Source organism: Lathamus discolor, chromosome Z (assembly GCF_037157495.1).
Source record: "Lathamus discolor isolate bLatDis1 chromosome Z, bLatDis1.hap1, whole genome shotgun sequence".
NCBI lineage: Eukaryota > Metazoa > Chordata > Aves > Psittaciformes > Psittacidae > Lathamus > Lathamus discolor.
In genome coordinates, this window is record NC_088909.1 from 38,737,462 (window position 1) to 38,765,445 (window position 27,984).

A 27,984-nucleotide genomic window follows, 5' to 3' on the forward strand; every position below is an offset into this window, starting at 1 on the left:
ACTGCATTCTTCACACTTTAATATTCATACTCCTCATTGTTTGCCCCATCCCTGGAAACATTCAAGGTCAGGCTGGACTGGGGTCTCAGCAACCTGATCTAGTTGAAGATGTCCCAGCTCATTGGAGGGGGCTTGGAACTAGATGACCTTTAAAGGTCCCTTCCAACCCAAATTGTTCTATGATTCTATGTAATGTAGGTACAATAAGCCCCCAAAATAAAGATGCAATTAATTGAACAAAAATATAGCCTAAGAGAACCAATTAAAATGATGAAAATCTTTAATTTTATTTAAGTATAATTGTACGGACACGTGTATATACAAATACAGATTTTATGGGGCGGGGATTTTCGGTGGTTTTTGTTGGGCTTTTTTGTCTTGTTTTGTTTTAACATTTTCTCTTGAGTTCATATAATGTAAGCATTTCAAAACCAGCACTCAATGAATAAGTGTAAAGAAACTGCAAAGCAGGGCAGTACAAGCACAGGACCACACTGAGCTGGACTTTCATACCCAGATGCATACACAATGAGTGTCTTCAATGGGGTGTCAAGAGTAAGCATGGAAAGCAGATTTCACAGACTCATGGGTAACCTCCAACATGCCAGCATCTATTAAACTCTACAGACAATGGCAGCAAGCCTATTGTAGGGAGATTTGTCTCACATCCGAGAAGCTTGAGGGTGAATGCATGGGAAAAACTCAGTGATGCCAGACCAGAAACAGATCTGCCCATTCATAGCTCCAAATTAAAAAAAGGAGAAGGGTGGGAGAGGACGAAAGGCAGGAAGAGGGAAGAGAAGTGTGTAGGGCTGTACATTAAAACTGGTGATTACAAAATCCAAGCATAATGAAAGGAGGGGAAGAGTTAACACTCTAAGCCTCTGAAAGCGAATAAATCATGGCTCTCACAAGGCAATGGATTAAGCTCCATTTTGAGGGCTAGGGGTGGGAATCAACAGGTACAAATACAACCATTTTCCTTCCACAATTATATAGGAGAGGAAACAATCTACTTCACCTACTCTCAGTACCTCCCAAATTTGTTTCTAGTTCTTTTGGAACCAAGTACATACATACATCACACATGACACTAGGAAGTTCCTTTCTGGAAAAAACAATTCATGGGAACAAAACCAGAAGGAAAATGAAAAAAAAAAACCAAAAAAAAAAAACCCATAACCCAAAATGAAAACAAACCCTCCCCAAAACCCCTGAAACAACAGAAAAAAGAAACAAAAAAAAAAAAAAACCCAAACAACAGAATTTCTATATCCCCAGAACCCTTTTGAAACAAAAATTATACAAAAGAACAAAAAAATAACACAGAAACCATAGGGCTCCAACATCAGACCTTTAAACACTGAGGACAAAACATTGGTCATCAAGTCATGTTGTTCCAGGTCTTGACATTGTGAAGTCTTGCACTAGATGAATGATTTTCAAAGATGAGTCCTGTATGCTGCAGTGTCATGGCCACTTGTCTTTCAGTTCTCAGCCATGATCACACTTGATGCTTCAAAGCTCTGTCTTGTAATCAACGCATGATTTTAATATCCTGAAAGTCTATTGTTCTCACTTACAAAAGACATAAGAATCAAATTAATATTTTATTATCAAACACTATATACAACAGAGGTTACTAATAATACAGAATTTAAAGAACATAGCTTTAAATTTTACTTGTCTTTCCTTTGCCATCCAAATAAGTACAGTACAAAACAATACTCTAAACTAACACGAAATGTTACCTTGCCTATTAAAGGATACACAGTATCCACTAAACTGACTGATCCCTATTTTCCCTGCTTCACATTGCAATGTCCTTGGCAGCCAGGAGTACAGGTCTTGGAGATAAGTAAGCCACCTAGGCTGAGGGAGAATCAGTCCCTCAGACTTGAGTAGGGGCAGATAAAGGGGAAAGGAGCAGAAATCTCCATTAATTTGCACCAACATGTGCATTTAAAGCATACAGAGATAAGAAATGCAACACAAAGCCCATCAGCGTTTATGTACTTGGTATGACTGGGATTGCCTGATGCTACTGAATACCAAACTGACAGTGTCTGGCATGCTCCCAGGCACACCATGTCAGGCAGCCCAGGGATCTGCCTTGCGTCACTCGCGGTGCTCCTCACCTACCTTACAGGGTTCTGTGATAAAACAAAGGAGTGATTTTCGCTAGGAGCACGACTAGTGATAATCCTTTGCTGTAGATAAACACATATCTTGAACTCTGACATCATTCAGAGGCAAAGAATGAAAAACGATGTCGTCATTTCTACATTAAATTGGCACTACTGGTATGACTGCCTGCAATTGCTATGAACAATTTTAATATGGTTACAGGTAATGTACTCTGGTTAATAATCCATTTGATAAGGTGCATTTTGATTAAGCTTACCTCATCCAAAGCCTTTTAATTCCTACCTACCGGAGATACTAGCATGCGCACCATTCACATCCACATTAAAGAGAGAAACGTACCAGATAGCCTGCAATGAGATGATGACTTCCCCTACTGTTTAGACTGCATATAATCTTATTGCGTGCGCTTCATATTAGAGGAAATTTCCTACGTTCCTCCTGTAAGCACAGGCCCTATACTAATGTTGTACAATATCAGGCAAGTCCAGATCATAGCTTAGCACTCACAAACCTCCCTTTACATCTTAAATTTATTTCCCCCTTTTCTCTTCTTTTAGATAGTGGGTTGGTTCAACTTCTGAAGAGCTTTTCTCCATTAAAAAGAAAAAAGCCCACAAAGTGCTGTCCATTAATGGTATCACTCAATTTTGTTACAGCAGACTTCAGAATTAATATAGAAAACTCTGATTTTGCTCGGACCCAGTTCATGTTTTGTTTCCCATTTAACATAATTATCACAGTTTTTGTTAGAAAAGCTTTGTTTCAGTCTTGGTCTCGTATTTCGTAGATTATGCTTAGCAGTCCAAGTTTCACAGCAGCCTAGCCAAAAAATACCCCAAGGCTTGCACTTCCTGGCAAATGACTTCATATAGTTCTGTGTTAGCCAAGGCTCAGATTCCTTAAACAGGGTCACTCCTAATTCCATCAAACAAGACAGTCCCATTTCCTAACTGCATCAAGGGTTACCACTTTTCTCACATGTTTAAATAGGACAAGCATATATACTTACTCTCAGCATAAAGTATATCTAAATAATGCATATTCTATTCTAGCGGATTTTAAAAAAATATTTTGTTAAGTCTTTGGGAGCCCATCTAGTTTATCTCTGGCTGATAAACACGTTTCCTTTACTCTTCAAACTGTGCTGGAAGGGGAAAAGATAAAAAATCAACACTTGAATTCGTAGTCCACGCTTCTTTTCTTTCCCTTCACCAAACAATGCTACTACTGTCCTGGCTTCTTCTACATGTGGTTTGTTCTCATTATTGAGGAACTTGCAGGAGAGACAAAGCGAGAGCGCACTGGAGATCCTGTGTCACAAACACGTTTTCTCAGGCCACTTACATCCTCTCTTAGCATGTATTGACACCCAGAGCAGCATCCAAGGCTATCAGCTACTAAGTCAGTGCTGGGGAAGGTCACTTTATTCTCAAAAGTGCCTCTGCATTTCAAGAAAAAAATCGTAGCACCACGGTGATTTGTTTTAAAATAAAATAATCCGGTGTGCAATATCCCCTTAAAACGAAATAACAGAGGCACTCACACCCCCAGTGAAGTTTTCTAAATCCAACCTTGCCTTCTGCAAGCTAACATTCCTAAATATGAACTTCTTCGTCTCATCAAACGACAGCATTTCTACTCGTGAGAACAAACTCTACTGTCAAAGATGTTTCAAGACAGTCCTACAAGAAACATGGTCTTTCCCTTTCAGAAGCCTGTTCACTTAGAAACTCCTGGAGGAAATGGTGTTATATCTGTTCTTAATATTTCCCCTCCAGTCCTGACATGGTGACACAATGCCTTGCATGATCATCTTACAGTGCTGAATGAGAAGGCATAAATATTATATCAGAGGAAAACTCTCTCAGGCTTTAACTCACTTTCCTTATCCCTCACTGACTGCATCTGCCATTGTTCTTCCTTGTCCACATATGGATGACACAGTGAGCTAACAGAGGTGACTTCTTAAAGGAGAATGCAGAGTAAAATAAGAATCACTAGTGTCACTATCATAGTTTGGCATTTTCATTTGGAGTCCTTTTATTTATATGGAGGGGTTAAGAAAGTCAAGGGTAGGTAGGGGTGGGTGCTGAAGCTAGTTATCCCCTTCAAATTTTTGCTGAGTTCAGGCTAAAGGGAGAAGAAAAGGGAAAAGGGAAAAATAACAATTTGACATCTGCAAAAACAATAAAGTCCCTTTCCTGGGATGATGAGTTAGGTGGATCTTTGATGTTCCAAGACCCTCATATTTTCTGTGACAGGTTGCCGGAGCATACTGTGCTATAATATCAAAAGCATTGCCAGGAGGAACAACAGAGTTGCCAAAAGCTGGCTCGGTATCCTTGGTGTCTGTGCCGCGTTCTCACCACGGGATGGTTCAGCTGACTCATGTACGGTATCATCTGTTCAAACACAAAGCACACATTCCAATGAGATTTTGCATCCTTAGTAAACTCTCACTGAGCTGACAACTCTAAGTAGATTTCAGTGCCTTTATGAAATAGGGCAATGAACCTTGTGCTGTCATTGACTTTCACAAGCATGTAATACCTCATTATGTAACCAACCTGGGGCCAAGTCCTGCATTTCTTACTGGCAAAACTCCCACTGAAGACCAGAGGAGCAGAAATTAAGTCTGATTTCAGCACATTGAGGAATGACTGATTCCTCTTCTAATAAAATACTGTAGCTCTAGGTTTGGGTGGCTTATTAGATAGCAATGTCAATAGGGAGGCAGATAAATAAAAACACCTGATTTTCAAAAGGCTTTGAAGAAGAGCTGCCCGTGCTCAGAATTAATTTCACAGTTCATCCCCTTACTGAGTTACAGATTTTGGGTCCTGAATTTCAAATGACAGCCTGTAAGCCCAGGCATATATTTCACTTCCACACATGAAATTTCCACTGAAGTGTACCACATCTGGGGATGTAGAGGGGTTATAATATCAGTCTCCCTTTCTTGAGAATTTTAAAGGCTAACACATAATAATGTCCAATTTTATAGAACATAATAAATCTGGAAAACCTCGCAGGTAACAGACTACCCTTTATGGTACAACACCCCCCCCCCCCCCCCCGATTTACGTATACACTGCTAAAACTAATGGAAAAAGAACCAGCTGAGTTAGGTAAACATACGTTAGTGACAGAGAAGAACACAGTAGCGAATACTTAATTTATGATACCAAATAAAGCTTTGTTTAGCTTTTGCTAACCAAAGAGCAGCCTTAAAGCTACAGCTTGCAACATAAATGTTGGTAGGTGAAGTAAAATTCAACTTCAGTGCTGTTATAGGTATGATACTTTCCTCTGCAAAGTCTTCCATATCAACAGTTATCTAATTTAACTATTTACAAAGTAATTTGTCTGAAGCTTACCATAAAAATTCATCTCTGGATTTGTATTTTCTTAGTACCAAATGAATTAAATAAGCTAAACCTTTTTAGGAAGTATGAAGTGGCCTCAAAATTTATTTTTGAGTTATTTTAGAGTGCCTAAGTTTCCAGGACGATTAATAGTATCTCACTACTTAGTGTAATAAACTCCCCCATTTTGTGAGATATGTTGACATATCTGTGATATATCTGTCTCATAGCTCCCATCTCAACAAATTGCACTGCCAGAATGGCCCTGGGTGAGAGCTTTGCAATTCCAGTAAAAGGCTTGAGTCAGGACACTCAATGTGAGTGTCAAAGCCTTGAGTCATGGGATCACCATGCTGCTTTGGAGTGGAGCCTTCCAAGTTACTTTAACTAGAAACAAGATCCCTTCTTTCATAACCTTGACACCTAGCACAAAAGCGGGTAGAGCACTTAGCACAATTTAAGTTAATAGGCTCTTCAGCCCCAGTTCAGTGACACAGAAAGATGCATAGCAATTTGGATTAGCAATTTATCACGAGTTTCTTTCTCAGTCCTAACTGATGCTACGATCACATTAAGCTTACCAACAGGTCTTCAGGGCTGCTCAAGGCAAAAGTATGAAAAGCAAGCTCTGATCAGCTGTAAATATATTCACATTCGTAAGAAAAGGACATCATGAGATGGCAGTCTCACTGATGACAGTGGGAGAGGCTGGCTGGAATGACTTTGGTTACAGCTCTTCACCAAGTATGGCAGGGAGACCTTACCAGGCACTTCAGCCCTGAGCAAGGCCCTTTCAGTGAATGTTGGCTACTGAAATGTTCCAGTTCCAGCTGCTGCGAGTACCAAAAGCTGTCTCACATTTCACTTCTGAATTACACTTCTGTGCTTTGGTGACAGTGTAACTAGAGCACAGTATTTCACAAAAGTAGGTCCTAACTAAATCATACTCTAAAAAGTTACGAGGAAAAAATATCCCTATTGTAACTGTTAACTCTTCTTTCATTTATATATATATATATATAGAGAGAGAGAGAGTCAGTCCTTCCTGATTTGGAAACATTTACTCACTGCTGATGAACTAAAACTGCAGAGGAGAATGATGTGCACTACTTTCCACCTCTTGCATCACCGACAGAATTGCAAATAAGCCTGAATTTGCAATGTCAAATGTAAACGGTTTTGTCCTAATTACATTCATGAGTCAGCACTAAAACACAATAGGGCAAAACTAGTGTAGAGCAGTAATAAATTCTCATTCACTTTGACTATCAGATACTGCCATGACTGGAACACAGGCTACTGTTAAAAAAAATTAACAAAAACGCCCTAAACCAAAAAGATTACTTATTTTACACGAAAAATATGGAGATCTTCCGTGGTGCCATTTTTATAAAGCCATTCTTCATACAGGAATTAATTTTTACATAACATTAATGGGTTCCTTTCAAGAAATCATCTGGGTATTCTGTCAACAAAGTCCCAAGGTTTCTGCACTTGTATATTAGAGCACTTGTTTAATCTGTGTTCTCAAAATCATATACAAATATGATTTTCTTTGGAGGTGCAGAGTTGTAACACTGCACGATCTTTAATGCTTGGGGAAAAGGTATTGCTTTATTTTTAACACTGAAGGCAAGTGACAAAGGGTACAAAACATGTGCTTAAAATCTGGAAGGTCACTGCTGAAGACTAGGAATGCCAGCAGAAAATAGAAAAAAGTATTTCAACTGTCATGGATTTTCTTGTTCACATAGCTTTACATCAGGTATAGATTTTCCAGGTACGTACCGCTGCAATTTTTGTTTAGTGACTTTTTATTTTTATTATTAAGGATGAAGAGAGGCGGAGGACAGGAATAGGCCAATTACTTTTATTCTCTTCTGAAACAAGTGTGATCTCTATAGACCATTTTCCTATAAATTCCTGAACTGACCAATGTAATTGCAAGTGTTCAAAAATTACACAAATTGTGATTCTTAAAAGAAAGGTGATAGTAAGTAATCTGCTGAACATGACCCTCTTGCCTCCCAGTTCTTCTGTCTACTGTGGAAGACAGTGGCAGGCTAGGGGAGAGCACAGAAGCAGAAAATGCATGTCAGGAGCAGGTAAATTAGTACACAACACAAATCACATGCAACAAGATCCACCAAGGTAGTGCCAAGTCTAATAGCCTAATAATAGAAGAGTGTGACAGCTATTGGCAGATCTAGGAACGACTGATTATCTAATGGTGACTGGTCCAAATAATAATGCAAATATATACTGATGTTAGGAGTGGAAACTTTCTGCTACCAAACCTTCTCATTAAATCTATTATTTCCCACTGGTAACAAAAGCAGTATTTCATCTCAGACTGCACGATGCTCTTTGCATGACTTTTGTTCACTGGTTTGCCTACTGCTTTCTAATAATATCATTTTGTTATGGTGCTAGTTAGGTATAGCCATTCAATGGGAAATGAGCAGCACTGCTGTAAGAAAAACGTTTAACAAGTTCACTAAAATCAGGCATATAGCACTCAGATGATCTTCTTTGCAAATCAGTAATGGGAAAAATGCACATTAATTTGCCCAAATTCACCAAATCACAAAACGTACAGAAGTGAACTGAATTCCTAGATTCATAGGTTACTTAGAGGTAGTGAAAAATCATCCTAATGCTTTCTGCAGAATAATGCTCTTAAAAAATGTACAAATATATCTTAATATAAATGCACTCTCCTTGCATCTAACTTTGCTTAGAAAACATCTTTGATTCTAAAACCTGAAATTTTTAGGAGAGTTCCAAAAATTCTCTTAAAAGAAAAGTAATAAAATCTATTGTGTACCCATAGGTAAATCATTCAAACTGGATGACTTGTGGAACCATTATTTATACGTATAAATAATGACTTTTAATTAAAGAAAATGCAAATAACAATGAAAAAAAATAGTATGTTGCTTCATATCAAAGACGAAGTCGCTTTCAAACAGCATAAGAAGGGGAAAAAAAAAAGAGATATTGGCAATCTGATCGTCATGGTATGTACTAATTGGTATGTGTGTAATTCTTTTCTGGTATATTTGTTTTGGTTTTCTTAGCTATGTATATTAATTATTGAGGCTTGAATAAAATGTGTGAGTAATGTGTAGGTACATTAAAATGAACAGTTAGTACTACTATTGCAAATATTCTTCCTACATATACACCTAATTTTAATGTCATGAACCATCCCATTCAACTTGGCGGGATTACTCACACCCCTAGAATTAAAAATGCTTCTATCTGTCATAAATCTGAGCTATACAAACCGTACACATGCACTTTTCACACAGCAAACACATTAGCTTGTGACGGCGGAGGTTAATATAAATTTGCCCTAGGCTATTAAAGGGCTTTAGCATAGCAAGAATTATTCTTATCCCTAAGGCAGTGTTTTGCAAAAAAATGACAGAAAAGCCGCCCAAAACTTAAGTTTGTTTCACTAAAAACAGGATAGGAATTTACAGATATTAAGAGTGTGTGTGTTTGTGTGCATACATGTAAAAAATTATACTTAGCCTAACCAAATATACATACAAATGTATATTATTTTAAAGGACTAATTGCTTACTTACACACTCAGATGCACACCTATGTCATACACTAGCATGAAATAAGCAGTGGTTCTGTTTTTCTGAAAGTCTTTTGAAAGCATATAATAAATGAAGTTGTGCCCATTGACTATTTCTAAAACTTTGGGCTCAGCTAGTAAATAGAGTTTTGCCAATAAGCTGGGGTTTTGGCTTGAATGGGCCAGTGACTTCCAGATACTGGAAAAAAATTTTACACTGGCACATACCTTATTTTATTAAACCACGTCACCCGAAAAACAAATCAAGCAACATTTTCCTCCCCTGCATTAACCAAAGATACAGGAAAGCATAAGCAATATTAGCACTGCTAGAAATGTGCAAAAGCAGAGCAGTTGTACCATGCAAAGCATGCAGAGAGAAGAGGAAAAAAAGTACTGAAGCACCAGAGGGATACACATTTGTTAAAAGAGATTCTCTAAGCATACTAACCTGCTGGTTCTAATGAATTTTCTACTTTGTCGTTAACATCGAAAACACGATCATGAACACCTATAGTTTTCATACAGCTGTCTATAACAAAAATAGAGATAACAGCCAAATATGTTAGTGAGACACCCTTAAACTCCCCACTTTCCTTCTTTCCTCTCTTTTGTCTCTCTACTTAGTATATATAGTTAAGCATATTTACATTTTAAAGTCTGTGGCACTTGACCAAATGCCAGTATAGCCTTCCACTTGCACAACAGTCTAAGAAACAACAAGTTAGCAACTGCCATATAATTAAAACAAAGCTTTATGAAAAATGATAAGAAAATACGATGAAAAACATAGCACAGATATTGCTGTACAGAACAGATACACAAGATTTAACAGTAAAATAAGATTTACTGCTGTTTACTAAACCACACAGTAAAGCATGCGCTACAAAGCTACCCTTGGAAGCTTAATCTGAAGAACTTACTTGCTGGTCGCACAAAGACCTTAAGCTTTAGACAGGATCTCCTTCCATTATCTGGGATTGCAGAAGCTGTAAATGGGAAAGAAGGAAAGACAAGTGGAAAAGTAAGAAAGTGAAAATTAAAATAATTTTTTGTGCTACAACAAAATATCCTTTACCTGCCCTTCATCTGAAAGGCTGGAGACATTTCAGACTCTGATGGTAAGGACTTTGAGTGCACAAAGTATTTTGATTATGAAAAGCACAGAAAGAACTGAACATTTTATTCTAATCCCTTTCTTGATTATTTTACATGGAAGAAGTGAAGCACATGGTGTTTTCAATGTTTCATTATCTCCTTTCACCTTTCCACATCTTTTTCTCAAGAGGCTGTTTAATATGGTTTCTGCTGTAATGCAGATGTCTGCTCTGAAAAATTACACTTCAAAATAATTAAGATCACTTAGAGAAAAACTAGTCTTGGCTTCAGCAATCTAAAAAGGGATGAAAAATCAAAGGGACACTGAAGGTGACAATGCTAAAAATAGAATTATGTATATATTCCCAACAAAAATAGAAATACATGTTATTAAATTAATACGTCAAAGTCAGCCTACATATGTTCCAATACATCAGCCTTTGTTGAGAAAAGACTTACATTGCTTCAGTCAAAGCATGATTCCCCCTGTTCCATAACTAACAAACCAAAACCAGCTTATTCCTTCTTTCTGTCCTACCTCATAATTGTCCATTCAAAGTTTTTAATTTTAAGAGTACTTACTGAAAAAAAGTGAAAACATAATGTCTAATGCAAAAGATCATACACATAAGACTAGTGTCAGCACCTAGTCATTTCCCAGGAATACATGCTGCTGTGGAAACTTCCTTTCTAGAACCATGCTTGCCTCAAAAGGCATGATTACAGAGAAATGTGCCTGCCTATCACCACAGAGTAGACTCCCTAGTGTATTATCTGCCAATCTGAACACACTGGTAACTTTCACCAGTGTCTGCAATTTTGAAAATGTACATTGGCATCCAAGAAACTTGACCTGGGCATCCAGATTTTCACTTCTGAAAAACTGTTCAGATCTATGGTTTTTTTACCCTTCCAAAAAACCTCAAAAGCTATAGCTGAAAATATTGCTTGTAGCACTGCAAACTAATTTTTGTTTCATTACATAGTCTCCCTCATAACTAAAAAAGCTATATATTAAGGCAGAATAAGTTGCTTTTTGTAGCAAATGGCAACTATTGGAGACTGCCATGATTTACAAAAGATGACTGGGCTGGCAAGATGCTAGTTTGTTCTGTTTATCACTGTTTAATCCATTTTTTCTTAATTTTGTCCGGTTTGTGACAAATAACAAATAAAATGTTTTTTACACCGACACAAATCTCATTGTCTTCATGCTCATCTTACACTTGAAGGGCTCCTCAACCAGCTAGAAATAAATTCCCTTTGTCTTTGATGAGATGCTTCCAAGACAGGCGTCAGCTTTTTCCTAGAAAAACTTGCCAAGAACCAGAAAATTCAGTACAAACACAAAAAAGAAGTAAAGAGTCCAGTACAGCTAATGCTGTGGGTCTGCACCTGTTGGGGAGTGCTTGAAAAATTGCTTCCCTCTTTTAATCAAAAGACAAAAGTGTGTAGAAATGATATTCCTCCTTCACAACAACAAGCAGTTAAGAAGTGTTAACAGCTGGCTTTGCTATAGGCTCTTACTAAATCAAAATCAGAAAAACTCTCTTTAATGACATTTACAGTAGTAACTGGTGTGTTATTTAGGGCACAATATTTGCACTCTGTGGTTATACTCAGGAAATTGTGTCCTTTCTGTGGCTCTGATTGAATATATGCAACTGGCTAAATACTTTGCTCAGATTAAAGAGACATCTTGAAAGATAAGAATTATATAGTCATTACCATATTACTAGCATAAAGGTGGAAATAACAATTCCAACATTAGCCAAAATAGAGTCCCTACAGTAATTTTATCACTAACAGATTCTTCTGTTCACAAATTCAGAAGTGCATTATGAAACACATTTATTTAATAAAGGGAAGTTTTAGCTTTGATGCTTATATTCTGTTGTTAATGTCTGTGAGATAAGCATGCTTTGCTCACTGCTGTTTATTAGAATACTCTGCTAGTAACTAACAAGGATAACACTGACTAGCTAGGATAGCAAGGAGATAATAATATTCTGTCTGGAAAACCAGAAAATTAATGTTCTCTACATTTAAGTTTATATGTGTACATAATATTTGCACATGTTAAAGAGCAAAGAGTGCTAGTGATCGGCCATGGTAAATGCTCCATCCCCTACACTGTTCAAGGCCAGGCTGGACAGAGTCTTGGGTGTCCTGGGTCATGCAGCAGCAGTCATTTTTCTCCTTCTTAGGAGCTAGTGCAGTGCTGTGTTTTGATCTTTTGGCCTGGGAACAGTGCTGATAACGCTGATGTTTTCAGTTGCTGCTCGAATGTTTGGTCTGGCCAAGGACTTTCTGAGTCTCATGCTCTGCCAGGGAGGAGGGGAGGCCGGGAGGAAGCAGAGACAGGACACCTGACGCAAACTGACCAAAGAGGTATTCCATACCACAGCACGTCATGCCCAGGAGGTAACGGGGAGTTACCCGGAAGGGAAGGGACTGCAGGGCTGCAGGAGGTATCGGTCGGTGCTCAGCTGGGGGGAGTGGGGCGAGTTATCAGTTAGCCGGTGCTGAGGTGTTGTATTCTTTCCTCTTATTTCCTTTAGCATTATTATTACTGGTGGTAGCAGCAGTGATTTGTGTTATACCTTAGTTACTAAACTGTTCTTGTCTCAACCCGTGGGAGTTGCATTCTTTTTGATTCTCCTCTCCGTCCCTCCGGGAGCAGGGGGAGGGCAAGAAGGGGGGGAGTGAGTGGACGAGGTTTGTGGTTGGGTTTAAACCACGACAGTGGGCAACATGGTCTAGTATGAGGCACCCCTGTCCATGGGCCTAGGGAAGTTGGAACTAGATGACCTTAAAGTCCTTTCCAGCCCTAACTATTCTATGAGTCCATGTTTTTTGGAAAGAAAAACATTAAAATCCGTTTCCTACTTAAATTTTTTCCAGCAGTCCTCTGGTTTGCAGCTACAGATTATACCACAAACTGCAGTCCTATTGCAAGCATAGCACTTGCATTTAAATCATCATCCCAGAAATGGACAGTTTTAGCAATAAGTATGAAAAGGTACTTTTTATCTTTCTAGAAAAATTATGTATTGTCAATGTTTGCAATAAACCCATAAAGATTCCTCTTTAATCATTTTTTTACTCCTTCAGAATTAATAATAATAAATTAAAAAAAAACCAAACACTAAAAAAACAAAAAAAAACAAGTGACATCATATTGTTCTGCTAGCTCTATCTCAACAACCAAGACCGAGGCTGATATAGGCATACACTGCAATCTCTTCTGCCTCCCTGAGAAGTTTACTATTTGCTAAGATGCATAACTGCAATCAATAGTTTTTTTCTTCCTTTCGCCTTCTCCTTCCCTCCCTTTCTTCTTTTCATCTTAAAAGAAAAAGCAAAGACCAATTATAGTTTTTCCCTTAAGATCAGATATACTACCCACAGAGAAGAGTCAGGAAAGGCAAAAGATTGCTTCTCTTTGTTAGCTGGGATCTACTAAAAGTTGCTTCCCAGGTTAAGCATTGCTGTTGCTGTTACATTCCACTGAAATGAGCTTTCGTATAAGAAAAGATGGCCTTTCTAGGATGTACAAAGAGAAACTTCATTCTCCTTTCTGCACAAAACTAGGCAAGCCCCTAAGGCTTTGGAATAAGGTTTTTCCATTTGCCCATTTTAAAGGTGCTATTAGCCATAAAATAGAGGCTAGTTCTGGGAGCAGGAAGTCTCTGATGCTAATGGAACCCATCCCAAGAAACATTTTCCAGTGCAAAAGCCAAAATTCCCAGGGGAAAAGAAGGTAGTTGAAATCCTGTTGCACAACAACAACAAAAAAACCCAAAACAAAAAACCCCAAAACCCACCTTTGAAAAAAGATCTCTTACAATGAGCAAAAGAGGTTATATCCTCTTTTTTTTTATCCATGAATGAGATTAGAATAGAAAAGGTCTGACTGTTTAGTCTGTGTCAGGAAGAATCACAATGAAAAACAGCAAAGGAACTCTTCAGTGTTACTGGTTCTTATATGTCACACAATTGCTATAATACTTCACTCCTCCCTGGCTCTACTTCAGCTTTACCAGCAACTTCATGACAATTCCCTGGTTCTCTCTTTTAAAGAATATGTTTCAGACTTTACAGTTACACAAGGACTTGGGGTTAGAGGGAAGTGTACACCAAAATCCCTCTGAAATCACAAGATACATGAAAATACCTCAGTGATTATAAACATAACCCATTTGGTGCCTCTTTTTTTTTTTTTTTTAATAGGAAAATTACATGATTTAGAAGAAATTCAAGTAATGATGTCTGTACTCGTGAGATGAATATTCTGCCTCCATTAGCTGAACAACAAAAAAAGACCCTGCAATGAACTACTGCACACAGGACTAGATCTAAGCTGGACCCAAAAATGTCCCATTAACATTAAATTAGGTAAGAAAATTTCTCTTTTCTGAACTACTTTTGGTTACCATATTCATACTCTGTAAGGAAAGGGGAGTGAAGAAAATTTATCTCTCCTCATCTAGAACCAAACCATCAATATTTCAGTATTTCCTAGCTATATTTAAATATTGGGGGGAAGGGAAAAGAATCCAGCTCCTTTCATCCCACTGCTAAGCAGTTTTCTGCTAGAAAACACAAGGTACAGTATTACTATATCATAAAAAAATAGGTTAGGTCCTTCCTCAGGGTGATAAGGTTTAGCAGGGCTATTCAATGGCTGCAGGAAGCCACACAGAGAACAAAAAGTGACACACACAGAAAACAGCATGGTTTTGTTTTTTTTTTTTTTCCTCAACAATACTGGAGTTAAATTTATTATGTTAAATCCCCCAAACTCCTAAAAGTGCTATCAAGATATGGCCCAATAACCTAAAAAGTTACGTAATTAAAAAGTATATATACAGAAAAGAATAACTATTAAAAGCCCCAACATAGATTGGTTCTAATGACTTGCTAGTCATGTGACCAAAGCTGTAATTAAGTATTTCCTCTCCTAAGACAGGCAGCAGTTTGGATGGCAACTATCTGAGCCTCTGTTTCTAACCTAAGAACAATTCATTAAGATGCCAAATATGGAAAGTGTCTCCACCATTCCATTTACTGATATTCACATGTAATCAGTGGTTTCCTCTGTTTGCCTTGTCGCTCATTCTTAGCTTTCTAGTTACAGCATTGCACCTTTTCTTAAAACACAAGTTCTGATATAAAAACCAACCAAGCTACCAAACAAAAACATTAAATATGACTCAACTCATTTAGCACTACAAATATGTTTAATATCCCAGGCACAATCCACTATGGGCCCTATTAGAGATCAAAACTGGAACCATTCAGTGTACAAATAGCTCTCCATTTACCTAAGTCACTCAGATAGCGTATCTGTTTTAGAAAGGGCAGATGCTGGTAAAAGAGCAGAAACTTCTTCCTTATGCAGAACTGCAACACCCCCAAGCCCTGTCATAGCATGATGCAGCTATTGTGCAGATGACAACTCTTGCTATTTTGTATTTCAAGTTTCTACTACCAGCTCATCTGGTAATTCTGGTGTTCATTAAATACTGTGGAGACAAGACTGTTCTACTGTTTCAAGACACTGTGATGCATGTTTTTTCCTGGCCTCTGCTAACACATCCAGAATCAGGGTCTACTTGTGAAGATCTGAGATATCACACCAAGATCTCACCTCAGTTCACTGAAGATATACTACCACTAACACCCTCTCTGTGTGTTACACAAATTCCGGCACTGGTAAATACTTCCCAACCATAAGCACTGACCATAAATATTGATTCAGACTGAGAAGTGAATAGGGAACTAATTTTTTAATTCTCTCCAGCACACTAAATTGAGATGCCACATGCATATAGCCAGAGTAAACACCTCATACTGCCCAGTCAAAAGGGTTGCACATATAACTTTGGTGATCACCTGGCAAAACACCACAAATGGAGAACTTGAAGCAACCCCGTACACAGGATGCTGCATGTTGCAAATCAGAAACTCATGTTTATGCAGTCTTTCCACTCTCTTAGTCCTATAAGTTACAGATAATCTCTTCAGAAGAAAATATTTATAGCTATGATTTGCCTCTATTCCTTTCAGGCACAATACCACTCCCATTAGTCAAATCCAAACATCCAGGTAACCTTACATAGCCTGCTGTCCTGGGTTCAGCAGAAGCAGTCATTTTTCTCCTTCTTAGTAGCTGGTGCAGTGCTGTGTTTTTGACTTTTGGAGCGGGAACAGCTCTGATAACACCAACGGTTTTAACTGCTGCTTAGTAATGTTAGTCTGACCAAGAACTTTCTCAGTCTCATGCTCTGGCAGGGAGGAGGGGAAGCCAGGAGGAAGCAGAGACAGGACACCTGACCCAAACTAGCCAAAGAGGTATTCCATAGCACAGCACGTCATGCCCAGGATGTAAAACTGGGGGCAGACACCCGGAAGGGTTAGATCACTGCTCGGGTCGGGCTAGGTACTGGTCGGCAGGTGGTGAGCGGTTGTATTCTCTTCCCTTGCTATTTCCCTTATCATTATTGGTGGTAGAAGTAGTGGTTTTGTCTTATACCTTAGTTACTGGACTGTTCTTATCTCAACCCGTGGGAGTTAACATTCTTTTGATTCTCCTCCCCATCCCTCCTGGAGCAGGGGGAGGAAATGGGAGGAGTGAGCAAGGGCTGCGTGGCTGAGTTGCCAACTGGGCTTTAACCACAACACCTGCAAATAATAATTCCACCAACCTGAAGTGTTTTAGCATCTAATATTCTGTGTGAGTTACGGACCTTTAGAAAGTTTTATTTTTAAGAACAATCATCTGCTTCTTTCTTTGTAAAGAAATAAATATGTGTGGAAGCATTAAAAATGCAGTTTTCCATCATGTTTGCCACAGGCAATATTTCTCAATTTGTGCAAGTCAAAAGAAAAAATAGCCTATTAGTTGTTAGAAGATCTGAGCCTTTCCCCTGTAGGTTTTCATGTTATTTACCATACAACACAAATGTATGCAAATTAGGCAGGTAAATGCAGAATTAGTTATTAATATTCTTATCACTCTTTAGATTGAAAAAAAGTTACAAATTTGCATAAATGGTACAACTGAAAAAGTCAGCTAGAATTTAATGAATCAATAAAGCATTCCTTCGTGTGCGAAGTAAGACCCATATATCAGGGCAACAGTCTTCAAAATTATTAATCAAAAAGAAGCTACCTGAAAGGATTTACTGATATTTTTTTCTGTGTAAGTGCTAAAATCAAAAATTAAAAATAGAAAAATACTGGTTTTATAGAAATCCTGCCTTTCACTAATTCATGAGTTTGATTTGAAAAAAGAGGTTTTGTGTGTCTGCTCTTTCATTCCAACATACCAGCAGAAGTTTTGCTCTGGTTGCAAAAACAAAACTTCATTCTGCGAAAATTTAAATAGTGAATGTCCATGACTTACTCATTCTTCAGACCTAAAAATTAAGCACATTTCCTCAGTAAATTGTGACTAAACTTATTTGTACCCTTGCTATTTCAAAGTTTCTGTGTTTAGTCATCACCAATATGAGATTTCATGAAAAAAAAATTACTGAGCAGGCTAAAGACTCAGAAATCTCAAGCCAACAGACCAAGAATCTCGTCTAGAAAACCACCAGATCTAGGAATGCCAAGAACACTTGAAAACTAAAAAAAAAAATACCTAACAAGGAAAATAAAGAAACAATCACACAGATGCTTATGGCTTAATAAAGGCAAAATTACTATGGATAGTAGTATTTCCAAATGAAGTTTTAAAATCCATGGTATTAAAAGGGCACCTAATACAAATGCGTATTTTGCTTTACTCCTGCATGCTCAGCTACATCTTTATGAAGTGAAAGTAAAAACACATAGTATTTGTGTACTCATGTCTGTATGTAGGTATATACATGCCTAGACAAATACAAAACTTATATTCTGCATTTCATGTAACATATAAATCACAGAGTGCACAGTAATGGAGAAAAGGACTCGATAAAAGCTGTGTGCACAACAACAAACAAATTGTGAAATACTACTTTTATTTTCTAAAGTTTTATACCTCACCAGCTTCTAATGTTTAATCCTCACCAGCTTTGCACTTGTAAAAACACTGGATTATTATGGTTTATCTCACAGGTGACTAGATTTCCTAGACCCCCTAAAAAGAGCCTAGAAAATGGAAATAACTTTTCAGACAAATGTTATTTTAGTGACAGTTCTTGGAAGAAAGTAATACATAGACCCTGTTTCTGCATTAGCACTTAATGCTGAATTAACTGTCCCATTGCAAATGGTTGGCTAGGAAGAACATAATTTTTATTGCAGTTTCTAATCCATTGCAGAACGTCAAAGCATTCCAAAGCCCAGTCCTTCACAGCATTGGGTATCTCCAGACATGAGTAGCACTGAGGGCTCGTATGAGGCAGACAGCACCACTTTGGGTTCAGTCCAAAGGTTTGATATACTGTTATGATCTGTCCTCCCAAGTCACTGAGTCTGGTTGAATTCAGGAAAAAAAAAATCACCTTAATGCATGGCAGCCTGTACTCTTCACACCTTCAGGAGGACAACAAAGCAGACATTCTATCTCCAGAAAAACCCCGCCCTGGCTTAGCTGTTGCCCTGAACCAAGCCTTGAACCAAAGTGAGAAGCAAGAACCAAGCTTGGATGTTCTTTCCAAAGATTTTTTTTTTTTTTTTTTTTTTTTTAATAAAAGCAAGAACAGTTATGTTTGTTTATGTACCAGGACAAAGCTGTCATCTAACGGCAATCTGAGCTTCCCGGAGAAGCAGTCATGACTCTGGTGTTTCTTCTCATTAAAAACCAAACAAAGCTCAAAAACTTATATATGGAAATAAATGAAAGGCATATCCTGCTGTGAATGGACTTTTAGTTGCACGTAAGCTCCTGTGAAATAAGGAGGTATATGTGAAGAATAGATCATATAGTTGCTCATACATGAAATATTTACAGGCTTTTCTCTAATAGGAGAAGGTTTCTCTTTCATAAAGGCAAACTGTATTACATACCATAAAATAAGGGCTAATATTTCTGCACTAGCACAATATAAATGACTGATGTCATACTATTCTATTGCCACAAACCAACACTTATTAACTGAACGAAATAAAAACCTCAAATCTCATTACTGTTTTCAGTAGCATTAACAAAACCAAATACAGTTATTGTACAACATTAAGACTGTATTAGAGTAAATTGCTAATAAAACAAGTTAATACTATCAAACAGAGCACTTAGAGAAAAATATATCCTCCTCATACTTTTCATAAGCACTTCTGTACTTTGATTTTCCCTTGGTATCACTAGAAATAGAATGTTTTTCTTCAAGCAGGCTATCCATTTTGCTAATTTCCATCTCTAAGAACTAGACGTAAGTAAATCCTTTGAAGAGACATTATAGTTTTGTTAGTAATGACCTTCACCCACATGGAATTTGTCAGTATTGTATCATGTTACTAAACCTCATATGCTTTAATGAACTCCATATTATCATGTTTAGCTTTACCACTTCTGAAAGTACAAATGATACAGAGAGATGTGTTCTATTCAACTCCATTTTCAGGGGCTCGTCATTACCTTTAAAATATTTAGATGCAATTCTAAAATTCTGTGCTGTGCTTGTAAATACTGTTAGCTTATAAAAATACAGAAGCAATTTGAAATTTTGTATCCTGTTAGAAGTGTGACACATACATAGAATTATAGAATGGTTTGGGTGGGAAGGGACCTCAGAGATCATCTAGCTCAAACCCTTATGTCCTGGATAAGGACACCTTCCATTATACTAAGTTGCTCAAAGCCCTGTCCAACCATGTCAACAAAGGCATGAAAAGTTACTTCCGCTGACTCACCTAAGCAAAGCAAGAAAATATTTTATGTTTCATGGAGGAGGAAGAAGATGCAAAGCCAGGAAGAGCTCTTCAAGAAGCTGCCTTAAGATAGGGAAAAGTTTAGAAAAAAAGTGCAGACTAAGGATTCTATTTTGCTGTTATTTAATAGCAAGGTGAAAAGCGCGAATAATGCAAGTTTGAATGTGTATGAGTGCATATGCATGTCCAGAAGTTTGCAAAGGGTCTGCTTAAAGAGAATACCACTGCTCAAAAGATTTCTGAAGAGCGTTTTCTCTTGCCAAAACTCTAACAGCACTTTGGCACAGCCTTTACCAAAAAAGCCTCTGCACACAGTCAGCCTTTACACAGATACATCCAAATTTGTGCAGGATGGAAACCAGATATAAAATAGAAAACGTAAAGTTGGCAAAACACGTTAGTGCAAATGTTAAGTCAAGCCCTGATTCTGACAAGTAAAGATTCTAAAGGCAGAGACCTGTTTCATTACACCTACTACGGTGGGGTCAAGGGTCATGAACAAGTAAAGTACAAATACAGTAACAGATGCCAGCACTGTATTAGTAATAGTGCATCTTTATCAGGTGAATTCCAGATCTGCAAATATGTGTGTCCTGTTTGATCTGCAGTCTGAAACAACAAGGAGAGTGAATGCTTTCATACACATCTATGAATTACACGATATGGTGGTGCTGGACAGAAGGCCAGGAAACCCTTTGGTATGCAGCATCTACATGGATGCTGCCGTACCAGCTAAAGCAGGCTAAGCCTTAGCTGGTACTGCTGTGCTGGCCGTATGCCTCCTTGGCAGTATGCCCACTGCTTGCACATCCCACTCTCACAGCTGCCTCAGGCACCAACCCATCCTGGAGCATGGAAACACTGGGGGTCCAGCATGCCACAGCAGGAATTCCAGCCAAAACAGCTCTGCATAGCCAGAACCAATGACACAAAAGGATTCTTCTTGTTCTGTGTTCCTGTGTAATTTTTAATATCTCTGTAAACTTCCAGTTTACCTTTCAAGGGTCATTAAGTAATTTGTTCTTTAGCCAAGCAAGAGCAATGCTTCTGCATTTTTCTGTTCTCCCCTTGTGAAATATCCTGCAGAGACAGGAATATTTTTGTCTTGGCTCAAGCTGATTTTTTTTTTTTTTTGTTTTCCTTTGAAAGCCCACAAGGTGTGTAATCAAAGGTGGCACTGAAGCATCCTAATTACAAAACCCAGTAAGGAACTTTCACACACATTTTGTGGACTTCGGATTTCTCATTCACAGAATCTCCTTGCTGAGACAGTAGAGATGATGAGAAAAGTTCAGGAGACAGATCCCAGACTGGCAGTAAATCATTTTCCACTTCTGCCTTTAATACCAAGAGCAAATGAAGAAAAATTGACCTTCTGTTTGTAACATGCCATTCCATTTTTGTTTGAGAAAATATCTTGAACTCCTCAGAAGGAGGACTGACACGGGGGGAAAGAGAGGAGGGGCAGGGCAGGAGGGAGAGAAGAGATCAAGGTTTATGGTCTTGTTTTTCTTTATTCAGAAAAAACACACACCTTAAAACAGCTGCAGAAAAGAACAGGTCAGAAGTGCTATCAGCGCTAGCAGCTTTCTGCTGAGCTGAAGTGACCATTTTCAGATCCTTTCAATCTGTGGTGAAAAGATCATTAGGATGCTACTCCTGGGAAGTCAGTCCTCCTGCAAGTGAGCTCCTTTGTTATGAATATGGAACAGATGGAACCAAATCTATCTGCTCCATAGGAACAAAAACACTTTCAACATGGCTCGCTCTATTAAAGACTCTACTTAGCTCCTTTATAGCACTAGATTTCTGTGCACTGCTGTGAGGTTTTGACTGTATAGAAAAAGGCACTTCATAAAGGTAACAGTTCTTACTCTTAAACTAAAAGTGGCCTAAGAACTGCAGAAGATGAATGCAGAGTTTAACCTGCATGGCTCCTTGGAGAGATGCAAATATTCAATTACTAATTTTTCTAACCTAGAGAAAGGATTTTTTCTGAGAAGGAAAAGTAGCCGTATGTTCTAAAGACTGTGCATCAACAGCAGTGAAGTACACAGATTTTGATATGCTGCTCTTTCTACATAAAGGCTGCCTCTAACTACATTATTGCAAGAAGGAACATGGATTTTATTTGTATATACATAAGTGTGGATCAAGATGACATTTCTATATGGAAGGAAAGCAAGGAATCTATATCAAATATGCAAGGAAATCTATATCAGTCTTCCAAAAACTGATTTTTTTTGGAAGGAGACAAAATCCTTTGAAATTTGGTCCCCACCATGAATATTAAAAGAAAAGACTTAATGTACCAATTTGTCTCCAAATATTGCATCTTGTAGGGCCTCTTCCCCAAGACTTTAACAGAAACTACATCAATATTACACCGATTAACTTACTAAATTGAAAATACGCATAAACTGTAGCTGAAACTAATAGATTTACTTACTGACTCTACTCATTAAGCAGGTACATGTAGAATATCTGTTACTTCTCTTACTATCAGAAAAGTAATGAAAGTTAATTCCTAACTACACATGCATACAGATATGGATTACATCAACTTCTCACAAAAACCCATACAACAGAAGTCAATGGCCTCCTTTACCCACTATTCAATATGTTAATACATTTACTGTCTGGCTGCTTTTTCAGAAGTAATTGAAAAAAGGATTTCTGTGGCAGGATGCTTTGATTCTGACTAAATCAAGTCTTCAGGCTAATATCCCCCCACCAGCGAAAGCTGAAGTCATAACCTTTGCTGGTGGAAGGGAACTGGCCTTGAAACAGATCACGAAGCAGATGTTTTATGCCAAATCAGAGTCTAGGGATACAGAGACTACTGGAAACAGAAATCTTCTCCTGTCTGTTCAATCATTTCAATTCCCTGTAGTGTGAAATATGAACTTGCCAACAAATGGCTGGTGTGCTATGTAGCGCAGCAGGGACAGCAGGCGCCATAAGTGCACCAAAGGCTGGAAAACTCCTTCGTTAGATTTGCTTTTCAGCCCAAGCCTCAGCAATGAGATGTGGGAGCTGCTTCCAATGGAAGGTGATGGTGTTTGTAAAGACAAGCTTCCATCAGCTCCAATTACAGAAATTGTGTGCACTTTCTTGGAGGAGAAGGAAGTTCATATGGTTGTATCCACAGACTACAGGTCATTAGCAGCTCATGACAAACTTGGGGGTGCGTGTTTAATGATCTTTCTTTACAATTTTCAGACTTGAGACATGACTGCTGACAAATACACACCTACATACAGGCTCACAAACAAAAATTCCATCCGCTTCATGTCAGTGGCTCTGCTACATAACTTAGAATCACAGAATCATCTAGGTTGGGAAAGATTTTTGAGATCATCAAGTCCAACCTGTCCTCCAGTACTGCCAAGTCCACCAATAAACCATGTCACTAAGGGCTTCATCTACACATTTTTTGAACAGTTCCACAGACAGCAAAAGCTCTATAGGAAATCCCATTGTTGAGTAGTGGAGCACCTTCATATCAGAAGACAGTATGAGCCCTCATCTCTGGGGAGCATGGAACCTGAGGAAAAGGCCAACACAGCCATTACTTGTCCAGAGACACACACTTGCTCTTGAGATAGCCCTTTAAACCTCTAGGGCATAAAAGAAACCTTTTACTTTAAAGTTAGTTTCCATCCACATGAATGCTACAATGACACTTCCATTGTGTTTCAAAAGTTTCTAAGCTAACACTTTATGTTACAAGGAATGAACAATTTACAATACTAGACTATCTATATTAGCCCTTGATTATGGCAAAGCAGAAATAGGGCTCAAGTATTTGCACTTAAAAAAAAAAAACAAAAACCCCACAAAAAACAACCAACAAACTAACACCCCCCCCAAAAAAAAAAAACCAAACCAAAACACCACCACAAAAAAAAAAAAACAAAACAACAAAACACCCAAAAACCAGAAAAAAATCCACACAAATGAAAAAAAAACAACAAACAAAACTGGTAAAATACAAACATACCGTTCAAAAGAACCTGCTGACAAGCTTTCAAGATGTTTTCAGAAGAATTCAGCAGTCCATGTGGAAAGCATTTTAGAAATCAGGCCAAATATTTGGATACCTAAGTGACAGCTAAGTACTTCTAAAATTATGACTCTAATTGCGAATGCTAAGCATTTCTGACATATGGCCTGTATTATGCAATCTATTTATTTTACCTACTTTTGGACTGGGATCAAGGAAGAACAGGATTGAAAACGTGTATGTGCAATTTACATAGAATAAATTACAGATACTGTGTCTACCCTGAGTTTAGGTGAGTTGTTGGTGTTTTGTTATTCTTTTTTTTTTAAATCTGTGTGTTCAGGTGCATTTAATCAGTCCCCTAAAGTCAAGATAAAGGTTCCACTTGAATATAGATGCACCAAAATAAATGTCATTTTCACTGATAGTCAAATTAAAAAAGAATATGATGACCAAGTAATCTGTGTGCATAGTTGTCAAAGATTTTTTTCCTAAATTCACTTGAAGTGAATGAAATTAATAATTTTTAGCATTCAACGTACATACATAATCTCTACTTTTTAAAATCTAAATCAAAACCATCACCAGGAAGTTTATGCCTATAAATAAAGCTGTTTCTTCATGAAATGGCACAGAAAAGAATTTACCGCTACTTTCAGACTTTCTTCCCCACTCTCTTCATAAAAAAGCTATTATTTCAGGGTCTTCTTTTTTTCAGCTTAAAATACAGCTGCTGGAGAGCTAGGGCAATGTTGTGGGACTTTCTTTCTGGTGCCGTTTTATTTGTGTGTCTTTCACTGCTGACTTCTTATAGAATGTACATGTGCTTATAATTTCACCTCATATTTATAAGGGTGGAGTGAAGATATACATGCACATATTAGCACACAGAATATCATATGCTGCTCATAGGCACCCTGTGCAACAGCATATATCCTCATGAAAATCCAGCTGTACTCATGCAAGTACCGGAACTGTAATTTAATTTACATCTCTAAAGCACAATGCTCCTCATCCTCATAGTCAATACAGTTCCAAAAATTTTGTCTTTTCTGTCCACAAATTAGGCACTAGATTCTCCAAGAGACTTATTTTTGGCTTAACACTATTTTTCACTCAAAGTCTTGTCTAGATGACTAAAATGAAAAAGTCCTAGGCAGAAATAACTCTTCTCAGCTAGGTTAGCATATTAAGAAACATTCTCCTTAGACAGTCTTTTATAAGGTCTTTTTCCAAGCTAACTCTTAATGTACACCTTTTAGACCCGTGTAGAAACTAGAACAGATTATTGGATTTCAAAATTGTCCCATAACTTGGTTAGAAGCAACGCTATTGTTTTTGATGTGAACGAGCAGTAAGTGTGACCAAACAGAGAGCAGTTCAAGGGGCTGGGAATGAATAGCAAACATTGACCATTACACAGAATTTGGTGCCAGGTAACCGCAAAGTTACTGGAGAAGACAGTTTTTCCCTCAACTAAGAAGGCAGTAATAGCATAACATGACACATAGTTAGTTTGGAGAGTCAGTGAAAATGAACATTTTATATTTTGCTTCTCACAGATCTTGCTGGCAAACTTTCTGAAAAGTAGACATAATTCCCTCTGGAAGCTGGATCACATTTGTAGAGAATGGTTCCCTCTGAAATTTTTTTCAACATGGAAAGACTTCAGTGGAAATGTTTCTCCTTCAATGCATATCCATTACCATATTAGTCACCAAGAAGAATTAAACAGAAAATAAGCATTAACAAGGAAGCAAAGTCATTAAAGAGACAACAATCACGCCTCTACCTGGGGCAGTATGGCAAGCAGTCTCTGATCTAAATTAGGGTTGAATTTATCTTTACCCTCATTTTCATTTTGGAAAGTGTAAGCAACGGGTAGTGATAATAGCCAGGTTACACCACATCCAAGACAAGAATGAACAAATGGTCAGCCCACACCATAGAGAAGAATGATAATCTAGTGAAAGTATAATACGATGCCCAGAAGGCACTTCACTGGCATTTTATACTGCAAGGATCTCATCTGTCAGAGGAGTTAGAATTATGCCTATGTTTAGTTTCACAAAATTAGCATTTTTATAATCACAATAGCTAAAGCCTTTAACACAAAAAGATTTTTTTAAATCAAAGACTTCACCAATATGTGACTTTTTAATGTTACTTTTTTATCATATGCGTGTGTATATACGTGCGAAGGACATTGAGCTGTTGAAGCAAGTCCATAGGAGGGCCACGAGGATGATAAGAGGCCTGAGGCACCTCCCATATAAAGACAGGCTAAGAAAATTGAGGCTGTTCAGCCTGGAGAAGATAAGACTGTGTGGTGACCTCATAGCAGCCTTCTAGTATTGGAAGGGGGCCTACAAGGATGCTGGGGAGGGACTCTTTCATCAGGGACTGTAGTGACAGGACAAGGGGTGATGGCTTCAAACTTAAACAGGGGAAGTTCAGGTTAGCTACAAGGAAGAAGTTCTTTACTGTGAAGGTGGTGAGGCACTGGAACAGGTTTCCCAAAAAAAGTGGTAAATGCTCCATCCCTGGCAGTGTTCAAGGCCAGATTGGAAGGAGCCTTGGGTGACATGGTCTAGTGTAAATCATCCCTGCCTATGGCAGAGGGGTTGGAACTCGATCATCTTAAGGTCCTTTCCAACCCAAGCCATTCTATGATTCTATGTTACATTTGCACATGTAAGAACATAAAATGCATACACATATAGCTGCTAAATAAATATATGATAAACACAGGAAAAAAGGCCAGTCAGTAGAGAAGAAAACACTGCTACAAATATTTTGTCATTTTTGAAAGAACAGTACCTCTAAGCTAACACTTAACCTTGGGAAAAAAAGGAAAAGTAATAGCTACTTCACTAAATAGTTCTGCTGCAAATTTCACACATGCTTATACTGAGCCATAGATATGATCAAGTTCTCAGACCCCAATGATTTCATCAGCTCCCCCATGCTAATTTGGAGAAAAAAGGGGTCACATTAACTTCGTGTCACAGGAGTTCCAAAACCTCCATGAAACAGAATCACCCCTGCAGAAATCTCTTGAGTTTGATGCTGAACAGAAGTCTTCCCTATTACAGTTTTAGTATCAGCTACAGTAAGTTTCTTGGGGGAATAACAACTACCTCTACTGATTTTATCATGCCCTTTTCTTGCGAATTATTTCACTGAAAATAATTGGAACCTAATAATGTTTCAGAGGAGTCTCTATGCCAGAGAAAGAAATAATACGAAGAAATTTTATGTTTGAGATTACACTTTCTTTTCACAGGATCCTTAGATATCCAAGGGGAACTGCTGGAGCCACCAATCAATTAATTTTCTAATCTCTCTGTAATGAGGTTTTTTCTCCTTCAAACCCTTTTTTCAAACCTTCCCTGTTTGTCTCCTTTGTAGCTGATTTTTCACCTGTGTTTTGATTTCCTTCATATTATACCATCCTAAATGCCAAAGTGGAATTAAAAAAGGGAGCTAGCCAAAATGAAATGACATACAGCATGCCTATTCTTTAACTATTTTGAACACAATAAGCTCAAAAAGCAGTATGCTGGGAAATTGATTTTGTCTGCCCAAAACACCTGAAAGTGTGAAGATCATGTTGGCAGTCTGCCCTGCATTGCTGTTAAACTCTGCAACATTCATTTTGACCTCTTTCTTATCTTTATAGTAATTTCTTCATGCTCTATACTGAGTTCATGGACCACTCCTACAGTACTCCACAGAGCTACTTGCAGATGCACAGAATATGAAGTAGTCACCTGTACTACTTTTTCCTGGAGATCTAAATAGGGCACATGAAGCCATCTTGAGGAAAAAAAAAGGCATGATGAGTGCAAAGAAAGAAGAAAGCATGAAGACAAAAGGAACAAAACTGTGCTAAAATGGTAGTCAGACAG

General features: G+C 38.0%; 1 protein-coding gene and 1 long non-coding RNA gene across 3 annotated transcripts in view; one reads left to right on the plus strand and one right to left on the minus strand.

Moving 5' to 3' along the window:
• Nucleotides 1-262: 262 nt before the first annotated feature.
• EFNA5 (ephrin A5) overlaps nt 263-27,984 on the minus strand; it is a 227,370-nt gene continuing 199,648 nt past the window's right edge. The window contains exons 3-5 of one of the 2 annotated variants that reach the window (XM_065662729.1): nt 10,029-10,094; nt 9,557-9,637; nt 263-4,550 (exon numbers count right to left, since the gene is read on the minus strand). In XM_065662729.1, the coding sequence (XP_065518801.1) occupies nt 4,429-4,550; nt 9,557-9,637; nt 10,029-10,094 (269 nt within the window). In that variant the 3' untranslated portion in view covers nt 263-4,428. The remainder of the gene's footprint in view (nt 4,551-9,556; nt 9,638-10,028; nt 10,095-27,984) is intronic. The other variant, XM_065662730.1, reaches the window with a different exon arrangement.
• Nucleotides 12,643-27,981, plus strand: LOC136006053 (uncharacterized). The gene is made up of 3 exons (XR_010608956.1): nt 12,643-12,674; nt 14,437-14,601; nt 27,756-27,981. It is a non-coding gene; the product is annotated as an uncharacterized LOC136006053 (long non-coding RNA).